The sequence below is a fragment of the Boleophthalmus pectinirostris genome, unplaced genomic scaffold (assembly GCF_026225935.1).
Source record: "Boleophthalmus pectinirostris isolate CB_2022bp ecotype Guang Dong unplaced genomic scaffold, ASM2622593v1 HiC_scaffold_10, whole genome shotgun sequence".
Lineage (NCBI taxonomy): Eukaryota > Metazoa > Chordata > Actinopteri > Gobiiformes > Gobiidae > Boleophthalmus > Boleophthalmus pectinirostris.
The window spans coordinates 13,848,668-13,862,441 of NW_026570971.1; the positions used below are offsets into that span (position 1 = coordinate 13,848,668).

A 13,774-nucleotide genomic window follows, 5' to 3' on the forward strand; every position below is an offset into this window, starting at 1 on the left:
ACCAGCTGTTCACCAAGAAACAACTTCCACTGCAAAGAGACCAAGATGTGATGTTGCTGTAAAGTCAGTCCAACAAGAAAGTGATAGCTCACCACGCACCACATACAAAATGTTCGCTGCAAACTCGGGATAAGGTTTCCTTTTTGGTCGTTCCTGTGGATCAATCCTGCCCATCGCCTTCGCCTTTCACTGTTTTTCAATTCCGTTGAGAAGGGAAACAGTTTGAAAGGAGGTTTGCAGTCACACAGATCTGATTCCCTTTTGCATTTATGGAGTTTGCAAACTTCCAAAGCCTGTTTTCCGCTGTTAGGACATCCAACAACAAGACAGTTACGATGTCCCAATCCCATAACTAAAATACGACAATATCAGAACCAGAAACAAAAGTGATATGGTTCAAAAGACTTGAAAAGATCGACTTTGACAATAGACACATCCCACTGGGGAATCAAACATGACGGTTTGATGCTCACTTTTTCGGAGGGCCCTTCCCAGTATGCACTGCACGATGACCGGAAGTCCGAAATTCGGGAAGCATGTACAGGATGGAGACTCGATGGAGTTATGAGTGTGCCCATGATCACTTTCTATTTTGAATGTGGCGGCTAAAGCGTTAGATATGTCCATTTATATATACAGTCTATGCAAAACAGCCCAATTCTTAGATACAAACTCTTCACCTGTTTTTCCTGACTCGCCTTACATGATAAACCATAACCATGAACCAGATCTGCTTTTTGACATTTACAGATATGACCGCAGTATTTCTCTCTGTCCTCCACCTCCATTTTCCACAACAGGCCTCACAAACGCCCGACCCAGTGCATTTATGACTCAATCTTTCCCCCTCCACACCTCCTCTTCTTCTTATATCCGCCCTCTAAAGTGTTTGCAGACTGGCCCAGGGCTCACCTCAGACATCTTGTGTGCTCTGTAGTGGGACTTGGAGCACTGCAGGAGCTGGGCAGCCAGGTTACAGTCCTTTCTGTACAGGTCCTGTAATGAGAAGAAACAACAACAGGGGCCCCGATGAAAAGAGTGAAATCCCATTTAACAGTGTGACCATAAGGCACTTGGCATCAAAGAGCGACAGAGGAGACGCTGGGCGCACTGGATTACACGCATGTGATAGAGAGGGCAATTACTGTGGGTAGTCAGGCCTGCAGACGAGAGGGAAGAGAGGAGAGGAAAGAGGAGAAGAGGGGAGAGAGGAAAGGGCAGATGAGGGAGAGGAAAGGGGAAAGGAAAGAGGAGAGGGGAAACAGGGGAAAGAAGAAAGGAATGAGGAGAGAGAGGAGGGAGAGAGGAGAGGAGAGAAGTTGAGAGAAGGGAAAGAGCAGAGAGGAAAGAGGGGAGAGAGGAAAGGGCAGATGAGGGAGAGGAGAGGGGAGAGAGAACAGAGAAGAGAGGACAGAGAAAAGAGGAAAGGGGAAAGAGAAGGAGAGAGAGGAGAGGAGAGGGAAGAGAGGAAAGTGGACAAAGTGGAGAACAGAGAAGCGATGAGAGAAGAAAGACGAGTGTAGAGGGGAGAGAGGAAAAGAGAGAAGAGGACAGTGGAGAAGGGAGAGAGGTGTGGGGAGAGAGGAGAGGAAAAGGAGGAAAGAGGAGAGGAGAAAAGAGGGGAGAAGAGAGGAGAAAGAAGAGAGGGGGGAGAGAAAAGGGTAGAGGAGAAAAGAAGTCAGAAGGGAGAGAGGAAAGGGCAGAGGAGGGAGAAGAGATGTGAGAGAGAACAGAGGAGAGAGGAGAGAGGAAAGAAGAGAGAGGGGAGAGAGAACAGTGGAGAAGAGAGAGAGGAAAAGGGAGTGAGGAGAGGGGAGAAGAGACAGGAGAGGAGAGGAGAGGGAGTGCTTTTGAAGGATGAGTCATGGCTCTTCTTGTAGTGTACTTCACTTTTGCAGCATTTAAAGGAGACTTGTACTAAACTGACCTTTCAGAGCAAAAGTGAGCAAAACATGCCCACAGTAGTAACTCTTCTCTGACATTTTGAGATGATCCTAAAGTCAGTAATAACATGATTTGGTTACACATGTGGCTGTAAATGCTTTGGCTGAGGTTTAAGTATCAAAAAATAATGAGGTTTACGTTTTTTTTTTTTCAGTCAATATACAAAATCACCAGGATTAGAGATGCATCAAATATACTCAGTGTTCACTTCTTAGAGTAACATTTATATACATAGTAGTACATAAATTGATCTTTCCTTGTGACAGTCTTTTGAAGTTGTTTCTCCTGTGGTGACTCCGGGCCTGTTTCGTGGACAGATGCAGTGAAGTCTAATATCACCTGCTGCAGCTGGACCAGTGACTGAAGCTAATGACTTCCCCTCCTCCTCCTGTCCCCTTAAGCTGCTGCTGCTCTAATACTCCGCAGCTCTCCACTATTCACAGCCCTCTGGTTTAATGTGCTCTCTTTATTTACTTATCTGCACCTCCCAGCCCAGCCCAGCCATCAAGGAGAGAGCCACCATGATTAAGAAAGAGAGAGGGAGAGGAAAGAGTGAGAGAAGGAGAAGGAGAGATGGAGAGATGTGTTCTGCCACTATTGTGAGGAGAAAAATCTTTGGTTTTATTGTTACTAAAATCAAAAATCTCTCTCTCTGTCAATTGATTCTGACATCAGTACTTCAGAAGAAAACTGTTGTTTTCCAGTGGTGGTACATAATGAATTAAAAGTCGTAAAGTACTGTATAGGGCTGCGTATTGTTAAGAAGTTGACGATGCAATACATTTGTCACTACATAGGCCACGATACCATACATATCTTGATACAGTGCACTTTCAATTTGATATGATATATTTCAAAGCAATTCGATACGGCTGAATAAAAAAATAAAGATTAAATCATGGCTGTGACACTAAAACGTTTTGTTAAACCACTTCTTGTGCAAAGTTGATATGAAAAATGTCTATTTTAATCATCAAAACTCTATAACTTATAGCTTTATAACAAAATAATTTAGTAAAATATACCAAAAAATATCAATACAGCAGCCCACGATATCGATACTGTATCATCACATAAATGATAAATGATACGATATATCGATATTTTTATATTTTTGCACACCCCTGTACTTAATTATGCATTTTAGGTATCTGTACTTTACATAAGACAATTAAATTTACAATTTAAAGTGTATACTTTAGATATCTGTATTTTCTCCACTACTTTTTTGAAGAGAACTGAAAAGTAAATGTATTTTTTATTATTGTATGAGACCCAGCTGAAAAGTTTTTTTTTGTTTTTTTTTGTTTTGTTTTTTTTAAAGTTTTTTTTTAGTTTGAGTAAACAAAAATATACAAATTTTATTCATTCATCTAGTTTATTTAGTTAATGAGACAGGGACAGTGCACAATATACGTTAACCTTAACAGGAGAGATGTATTGTACCAGGTTGTAGCACCAGAGTTAACTTCTACCTGTTGTCCCTGGGCAGGTTCATTGATTGATTGTATTTAATTGACCTTAGCTATCCACTATAAATAAATACATCTAATAAATAAAAACAGCTTGGAAAAATGCTTTTGTTGAAAAAATTTAGCACAAATCTTTAACAAAATCACTACATGTGCTGTTTTATTAGACCTAAAAATCTGTACTTTTACTTAATCCACCACTGTTCCAATCTATTCAATTACTCTCAAAAATAATGTTCATGTAAAACGTAACAGTAGAAAGTCGTTGTAACTGGTACTATTGGTAGTGTATATGATATAGGCTAATATATATGGAAACTATTCATGGAAATGGTTTGTGTGATATGTGATTAATCCTGTCGCTATGCCAGTGGAAAAATGAATTACCAGGAAATACCATATCAGTGGTAATACTGGGATCAGCAATATATATAGTTCCCCCCCCCCATATATGGTATCTATACATTTCCAGATATTACCCACTGAAAATGTTCTAATAGAAAAAGATGGCTGTATGCTTACATCAGAAAAAAAGAAAAAACTTATTCGATTTTATCCAAGAACACTTACAAAAGGGAAAACATTTGTCAACTACAACTTAACTTCAACTATTGAGTTTTCATCTTCCTGTTTATAGGTAATATTTTGAGGAACTTTTACCATTCAGAAGATATATTTGGTTTTGAATTGTTAATCACTGTGGCAACATCTGGATCGGTCCACTTTTGTTTACTATTTACATGCTCCCCCTCGGCCAAGTCATACGTAAACACAGACCCAACTTCCACTTACAAGCCGACGATACACAACTTTACATCTCCACCAAACCTTCTGCCCATTTTCCCACCTCAGACTGATCTTCAGACCAGGTTATCATCCAACTTCCTCAATTTCAACAGCAAAACACAGAGCTTATGGTTGTGGCTACCACTGCTCCAGGAGGTTGGAGATCTGGTGTTCACCATCGATGGCACTGACAGCTGCCCCTCCCCGACAGTCCGCAATCATCCTGGATTCAACCCTCTCCTTTGAACCCCACACCAAATCAATCACAAAATCTGCTTTTTACCACCTACGCAACACCTCCCGCCTCCATCGATCTTTCCCAGACTCAGTTGTCATTCATTACCTCCTGCCTGGACTATTGCAATGGAGTCCTGTCTGGGATTTCCCAAAAGCTTCTAGACAGGCTTCAATACATCCAAAACTCTGCTGCCAGGGTTTTCACTCTCACCCACCTGCACTGGCTTCTCATAAAATACCAGATCCATTACAAGCTTCTTCTACTCACCTACAAGTCCCTCCACACCCAAGACCCTCAGTACCTCTCAGACCTGCTCCAAACCTACACACCCTCCAGGACGCTCCACGCCTCCTCCTCCTCTCAGCTCACCGTTCCCTGCTCCAGGTTGCGGACCATGGGAGACTGTCTGTTTCTAGTCCCCTGCACTCTGGAACACGCTCCCTCCACACATACAAACTGTTGAAACCATTGATCAGTTTACTGTATTTTCTGGACTATTGAGCGCATCTGAATATAAGCCACATCAACTCTTTTTTAAATAATTTTAAAATTGTACATATATAGGCCGCACCTGAATATTAGCTGCAGGTGTCTACGTCTTCGAGAATGTTTTCAAGTTCAGGCCATCTGCTTTTATCGCCTCTGAAAGCTTTTGTCACCTTTTTGCATTGAGTCAGTTTGTCACGCTGCTATTGCCAAAATCTCACCATCGACTCACTGATGTCGAGCTCACATGCAGCAGCTCTGTTTCCTTCTTCCACAGCCACAACAATCACTATTAACTTAAAAGCTGCATCATCTGCGTTTCTTTGTGTGTTTTCCATGAGGAGGGTGTGTATATGAAGCGCAAAATAACTGTTCAAAACACAATCAAACTAGAATCTTCCTCGGCCCCGTCTCTCCCCACGCTCTACGGCACATGTCTCCTGCAGAAATTGCCTCTGTCCTGTCTGTATCATGTCAGTGTCTTGGAGGATTTCAGCAGATTTCAGACTCTCTCGTAGGGCTATTTCTAGCAATCAGGTATAAGTGGATGTCCGGCCACTGAAGTTTGAGACATTACTTCTCGTCATTTACGCATATGGGTAAGACGTATCCCCCTCACTAATGTTCATTTAGTATCATAACTTATTTTATCACACGGCGATAAACTATTTGAGTGCACTGACAATATCGCGAGCTAGTGTAGCAACTTCATGTTAACCCTAGATTCATGTGTGAACTGCACTGACAGCGGCACTTTTTGCACTCAGGCTGCATGTATCCGCTGTGCTGCCAAACCATATGTGTATATATGAATGAACAATGTGCCAAAGAATCCGTCCATATATTCACCACATCGTTTTATTAGTCGCAGGTTTCAAAGTGTGAGAAAAAAGTAGCGGCTTATAGTCTGGAATTTACGGTAAATCACTTCTCAAAGCATTTCTGTTTAATCTGTCTTTTCTGTGTGTGTGTCAATGTAAAGCACTTTGGTTGTCTTGAAAAGCAATATTTAAATGGAAGGTATTATTATTATTATTATTGTTACGTAGCTAGATTTGAATCACTCATTTGGACCCCATAGATAGATCGATCAGCAAATAGTGTCCAAAACAGCAAGACAAATGCCGCTATCATCATTACTGTGTTGTAAAGGAAAGTACCGTCTCCTTTTTCCAAACTCCCTCAAGCCAATGCACTCAAATCTGCAAACTAAGTCTTTTAACTTTTTGAACTTTCCCAAAGAGAGACAGTAGTACCTTCTATAAACTATCTCTTGGACCAGTGCCCCGCTCTGGCTCTCTGCTCAGCTCAGTCTTCTGTGCACTGGCTCCTTAAAGCACAGATACCCGGGACACAGTGGGGTGGGCAGCTGGATAAGAAAACGCTCAGATGAGAGGGTTCACACAGGAGACAGCCAGAGAGAGAGAGTCTGTGGGGGCTTTGGTCTTCAGAGTATAACCCCAAGATGGAGCCTAAATGTAGAACTTTTCCTCTGCGCATAACGTTCAAAGAGCTGTCACATTTATGGGTTTCTCAGAGTACCAAGTTGGCAAGATAGAAAGAGAAACCTGGCATAACAGATATAACGTGTTGTTTTAAATAGTTAATCTCTATGGAAACAGTAATATTTTTCCATCATTCTAAAACTCATTCATTGACAGAGCCCACAATGTAGAATAATATAACAAAGTCCCGAGTATGACTAGTTGAAGTACACGAAAAGTACCCACTGATATTCGGAATATTCACAGGAATACACAAGCAGTTCTCAGAGCAGTATATACTGTATATCCATGCTCCAGAGTACCACGAGCCGTAGTACTCACACCCGGAGTACCAGGAACTGTAGTACTCACACCCAGAGTACACATGAGCTGTAGTACTCACAACTTGGAGTACAATGAGGTGTAGTACTCACAACCTGGAGTACCACGAGCTGTAGTACTCACTACCTGGAGCAACACAAGCTGTAGTGCTCACATATGGAGTACCACGAGTTGTAGTTCTCACATGTGGAGTACCAGGAGCTGTAGTACACCCCTGGAGTACCATGAGTCATAGTACTCACAACATGGATTACCATGAGCTGTAGTACTCGCAACCTGGAGTACCACGAGCTGTAGTACACACCTGGAGTACCATGAGTCATAGTACTCACACCCAGAGCACCTGCAGACTCACATTGTCCTCCCTCAGTTTGTTGATAGTGATCTTGGCCTCCATCAGGTGGTTGTTGAGGACAATGATCTCTCGACTCAGCGCTCTCTTCTCCTCCTCGTGGAGCTGGGACTGCAAACAAACAAAACACAGAACATGCAGATTTTTAGTCAAACATAACAGTTCTGTGCATGAAAACACAAATGACTTAAGTGAGTAGTTGTCTGGTGCCAAAATATCTGTCAGGTGCTACATCAGATGTCATAAATATGAATTGTACGTCCCAGTTGTAGGTTCAAATTCACTTTTTAAATCATTCATTCACTGCCACCAATGAACCACCAACCCTCTAAGTCACAAAACTATTTCACCTTGGTCAACGCTGCCTCATTCGAGATAACAATTTCAAGCCACAAACAACTTAGGCTGATAACTTCAATGAAAACATCTACTCCACCTCTTCATTCACAGCTGTTAGATCTTGTTAGCTCTGAAATGATGCTTCCCATTGGTCCTCCGTCCCTCCGTCTCTCTCCCCCCACACTCTCATAACACAAACAAATCATATATCAGGGCAAGCGACGGATAAATGAGCTCTCCCTCCCAAACACTGAGGTGCACGGGAAACTAATGGGCGGCGATTAAAGTCAGTTTCTAGATTGATATTGCGCTCGGATTGGGTTAGGCTCCCATTCATCACCAACTAAATCATTACTGCACTCTGCATACAGCAATAAGGCAGACCAACGGGCTAACTCTGTCCAGCCTGTTTGAACGAGAGCACTGCACCTCGTCAATGTGAAAAAGGTTTCTAAAAATGGAGTATTGAAGGCCCCGTAGCCAATTTTGTCCCACATGTATTTGAGTAAAATGTATCAGTACAAATGTATTATATAAGATGCTCTTGAGGTCAAAACATGTCTGTATCTAATTATAGAGCACTTTATTGTGTGATAATCAGGAAGTGCCCTCTTCACATGATAATTGTTGTTAGCGACAAAACTCCATTGGACTCTAGAGTTGTGAAAAGCTCTCATAAACTCCATAAACTCTTTGTAGTGACTAATTAGGATGCTCGGAATGCATTAGGTAAGTGGGGGATAACTGTAGTTCTGTTTTTCATCAGTGGTGGGGCGTGCATTTCACACCTAGACATTCAGTAGTCTGTCCTGTATCCTGTGTCCTGTAGACACAATCAGAGGTGTAGTGGGTGTGGTTCGTGGGGGTACACCGTCCACCCATTTCTCCCGACGTGAGATATAAAAAAAATAACAATTATAAAATAGCTACAACCGGATGTCAAACTGGAGTTATTGGCAATGATGAAAACAACTTGCATAGGCTCATGATATCTGCACTACTGTCCTATTGTGACCTGCCACATGAGGGGACCGGGACTGGACCGGGACTGGACCGGGACTGGACCGGGACTGGACCGGGACTGGACCGGGACTGGGCCAGAGCTGGACCAGGACTGATCAACGGGTCTGAATACAGTGACGTTGCCGTACGCCTGCTAGAAGACCCTGATGACACCAACTCAAAATCTGACTTATTGAAGCAACAGTTTTTTGGACATTTATTTTGTGTTCGAGGGCCTGCAGGACGGACTGTGAAAGGTTGTATGGAGGATTTTTGTTTTGTTTCAGATTGTCAATGAAAGTTTAAAATACCCTTACAGAGATACAGCAGCCTGGAAATTATGTTGACTAAAAAAAAAGAATGAAAATCTATCAACTGTGGACGTAGTGAGGGCAGATAAACATCACCCAATAGATATATAATAGATAACAGAACAAGGCTAACTCATTTTCTATTGGCTGTTGTCAATCAAACTCCCTACATTTCTAGTGTAACTGACTCGCGGCGCGCAGGAATTATGTGGTTTATGCAGCGGTTTTTAGAGGCTTTTTTAAACTGTCGCTTCCTCGTAGTTCGTTTGTTTGTTTGTTGAGCTGGTGGACGGGAATCCACGACCAGTTCGCCACAAAAGAAAGTCCGTTTTTGAGGTCACTGAAAGAAGAAGAGAAGGAGAAAAGGAGCAAAGCCAAACACGTGATTCTTGGAGATCTCTTCCAGCGATTGCACGAATGAAGCAGACAAAGGTTCTAAAAACTGATGCATCAGTCACTAAATTATTTCTAGACAGGTCACTTCAGCAGTAATTCTGAACATGCACCGGCTGTAAACAAGCGTGATTTTTAGAGTAAGGAGGCGGGAGGAGATGTTTCTACTGAGGGAAGTGTGGAGGAGGAAAGTGGTGTCAAGCATGCACAACATTTGAAAAAGTTCTGTCACTGTATTTCTTTTCCCTTTAAAAAATCCTCTATACAACCTTGAAGGCCTCAGACAGACTTCTTTGACTTTGACTCTGCCTGGCAACAAATGAGGGCTGAAATGTGATTTGTCAAATGCTTTAATATGAAAATACATGTCTGGAAGTAGCACAACCATTGGAAAAGCTATGAAAGGAAGCGGAAAGACCATTTGGACTGAATCAGTCTGTGATTCAGATATGTTTTTAGGCCAGCAGAGAAGAGAAAAGTAAAAAGTAAACGCAAAAATCAGGTATAGCAGCTTTAATCATTATGAACCTATACATTTAACTAAAAATGTCTATGTATTTAAGCAAGGTACAGTAATCAAAAAATGTGTAGAAGTACTGTTACTTCAAGTACAAAGGAGTGGTGCATGAAATAACTCAAGCAAGACAAAAGTAAATATAACTGTCTGAATGAAACATCTGAAGTTCAAAATCTGAGATCTGGTATTTTCAAAGGATGAACACACAAATGAGAAAAAACTAAATTATATCTGAAAGAGCAGCAAATCTTTTTATATTGTCAACATAAAGCTTTTGTCACTTGCAGATTTACTCAAGAGTAACCAAAACTTTTACTCAAGTAAGAATACTGCTACTGTTACACTATAAAATATATCACTACTTGAGATAAACAACTGAAATGTTTACTCTTTCTTACTTTTTTTCGAACAAAGTGTTGTTGTTTTTCACAGAACATTCATGCGTGACCTCCTCTGTTTGCCAAACTTCTGTTGCATGTTTTAGTAGAAATCCTCTTTTAATTAGCTAGCAGTTTGTTTCTCTTCTTCTTTTGCCCAAATAAGTTGAGTGTGTTGCGATCCTCCGGTGTGACTTACAGTGTTCAGTAATTGCATCTCCAGGGACCCCTGTCTGTTTGCACAATATGAGAATGAAACGAGGATACTTAAAAATGCAGTCACATCCAACTCAACAAACCAAGTTGTATTAGCAAATCAACATGTTGTTCTCCACTTCATTTAAAAAAAAAAAAAAGTTTTTACCCGTGTTGGGGGAAATCCATAAAATTAAGACCATTTAAAAAATCATTTGCCCCAGGGTCCACATCCATCCATTTTCTTCCACTTATCCAGGGCCGAGTCGAGGGGGCAGTCTACGTTTATATGACTATCTGAACAGGAAACGCAAAAGTGGCATCGAGTCTTCACTTTTTATTCTGTGTTTAGACGAGCATTTTCGGGAGGAAATCTGCGTGCATACAATGATGCACAAGTGTCTGGAATTCAATTGGGTATGCGACGAACTGATGCATCCAGAATTTGACAGAGGCAATCGCAGATCCTTCTCTGTTCACTAATAGTATCTCTGCATTTTCTGTGCTTTTGTTGGGATGCCTCCTGTAAGTTTATTAGAACTGCCAGAGCTGCTTGAAGGTCCGAGGCATGGAAATGATCTGACATGCTTGTTTCTGTGTACTGTATCTATGTGACATAAATTAGTGATGGGCAAGTGAGACGGAGCTCTGGAGCACGTCTCGTTCTTTCTGAAACAAATTACTCCAAAGCACTGCCTCGGAGCTCGTCTCGCAGCAGCCGCTCACGTGACCAAAGTGTCGAAGCGTCGGTCCCTCCCCCGACTGCTTCGCTCTTCATGTCAATCGCTTCAGTGTATTGAAGCGTTTCATTGGCTCAGCGGATGTTCCGCTCTGTGATTGGTTCAAAGTGCTTCAGAGTGTTCAGCGCACGTCCGTGGTTTGACAAGCGCTAAACTGCTACAGTATAAAAGATGCACCAATATTTCTTAAAAATGTTGGGTAGTGAGGAGTATTGTGTGATGTTAGTGGTGATTTTGGTGACTTTTGGCATTTGTTTCATTTTCGATGGCATCTACAAGTGGAAAAAAGCGATCCATTGTTTGGGGTCACTTTGATCTAATTCCACCTAACAAGGTCACCTCTTTTCTTATTTACAGCTGCTATTAATGTTGCTCTTTACATATTATTTTAAATCATCATTATTATTGTTGTTGTTAGGTACGGTGTTGCTCTGCACACAAGTATTGTTTTACACTAACAATACTTCATCGATGCTGAGACACCTGCGTGCCATGGTTAAATTTGTCCACTAGAGGTCAGTGTTTCTCCGAGGCCTCAGACACGTCGAACCATTTGAGACAATATTGTGACTGAGGTGTCAATGCTTCACGAGGCTCTATTCACCCATCACTAACATAAACGCATACGCGACCTGAGCAGATTTGACCAGAGTTTTGCGTCTTGGGCAGTGTAGGCGGAAACACTATGGTGGAGCATATTTAACTTTTCCCCTGAGAGTTCAGGGGTTTCAGACTTTTGAGTTTTTAAGCCCCAAAAACACAGTCACCGTCTAAACGAAAGGCACGTCCGATAAAATATTTGGTTGTTTTTACCCGCAAGCGTTGTCCCACACTTCCTTCACCCTGGACACTTCGTCCCCCTCAAATCATCATCCGCATGTTTCCAAACGTCTTCTGGTCTTGTGATGTAAGAGTGAACAGAGCCCACTGCATGCTCATTTATAACTGGCTTTAAATGGCACTGGTTTAAATGTTACCTGCAAACTTTAAAGAAAAAATTTATTCCTTATAATCTTGATTATAAGGAATCATGCTGCTGTTGCTCTAGTTATAATACTATCTATAATACTTTGGTGGTGTAGTACTCACTCACTGGTAAATATTTATCAGAATATTACACCAGTCAAGTGGCTGTTTGTGAAGAAAAGTTGAAAACAAAAAGAATAAAAACACAGACGTCATCAAGGGACAATTCTCCAACAACATTTCAGTTCTAACTTTCTTTTAACTAATGAATGGTCTTGTCAAATATTTAATTTGTCAAATATATGTTGTGTAAATTAGACAACTATTTACATCAGGGGTGTCAAGCTCGATTCACAGAGGGCCAAAATTAAAAACTGGCACGAAGTCATGGGCTAAACTAAATATTGATCTGTATCTGTATGTTTTCTCTTCTTTCGAGATATGTAATGTTAAATCTTTTCTTATTAAAATAAATGTTTAATAAGAGTTTTGCTTAAACGTTGAATCCAGAATAATATAAAATAATAACAACATTTTAAAAAAGTAATGAGTTTGACATGTCTGATTGACTTTATTGCCATGAAGTAAAGTTATGGAATTACCTCTGCATATATCATCCAACCAGGAGATAAATAGATCAAACTCACCAAAATAACAACAAAAATAAAAGATTTTGAGTAAAACTTTGAGTATTATATTAACATATTACAGTGACACGAGCAGTCTCTCCTGCGCACTTCAAACAAGAACTACTTCCAGATAAGTTTTGGAGTTTACATCGTGATTCAAGTCAATTTAGCCTTGACACTTCACTTTTAATCATTTTTGAACATGAAGAATTGAACAGGCTCCTCCCCCTTCCCCTGCGGCCCCTCCTCTTCCTCCGCGGGGTCAATCTCCCTCAGATATGATAGTGAAATTAGCATATTCATTTCGCCGCAGCTCCTTTGTGCGTGGCTCGAGCTGATAAGGCCGTCTCCGTGACAACAGATAGTGAGAGAGGCTGTACTTCCTCCCAGGCCTGACGCTGTAATTAAAATTGCATTAAAACTGTCCTGCCTCTCCGAAGAACAGGGGAGATATTAACACTTTGTTCAGTTTGGATCAAAGGTAACAGCACTGGTGGAAGAAGTGAGGAAAAGTATAGAAAATACAAAAAAAGTACAAAAAATTATTCTCAAGTAAAAGTAAAAGTATCACATGAAAAAATCTACTCAAGTAAAAGTATTAAAGGTGCACCGTGTAAGTTTTGTAGAGGAGAGTCTGCCCACTGCTTGTTTAAATAGAGATAATAGTGTTTTGTCTTGATTTTTCCACAGTATGGAGCTTGGTAATCACAATGAAGAGAGGTTAATGGTCAGATCTATGGAGAAGCAAGCTGCACATGGTAAGAATCAATGTTTTTCCAAGGTATTTTTGAGCTATAAAACACCTGTAATTGAACAAATGCAAGGGAAATAAGTAGTGTCGTAGTACGAGAGAGCAGAGACTGGCCTCGAGACTGCTTTTTTACGGTCTTGGTCTTGTCACGGACATGAGCGCATTTGGATTCGGTCTTGTCTCAGTCTTGGGCGCATTTGGACTCGGTCTTGTCTCAGACGCAAGTGCATTTGGACTCGGTCTTGTCTCAGACGCAAGTGCATTTGGACTCGGTCTTGTCTCAGACTCAAGTGCATTTGGACTTGGTCTTGTCTCAGACTCAGTGTATTTGGATTCAGTCTTGTCTCGGACTTCAGTGCATTTGGACTTGGTCTTGTTTCAGTCTTGGGCGCATTTGGACTCGGTCTTGTCTTGGATTTGAGCACATTTGGACTCGGCCTTGTCTCGGTC

General features: G+C 41.3%; 1 protein-coding gene across 1 annotated transcript in view; it reads right to left on the minus strand.

Moving 5' to 3' along the window:
* The window catches only part of LOC110155226 (brain-enriched guanylate kinase-associated protein), a 51,818-nt gene that overhangs the window by 5,137 nt on the left and 32,907 nt on the right, over positions 1 to 13,774 (minus strand). Inside the window, 2 exon segments of the mRNA XM_020919289.2 lie at positions 913 to 996; positions 7,108 to 7,215. Coding sequence (XP_020774948.1) covers positions 913 to 996; positions 7,108 to 7,215 — 192 coding nt within the window.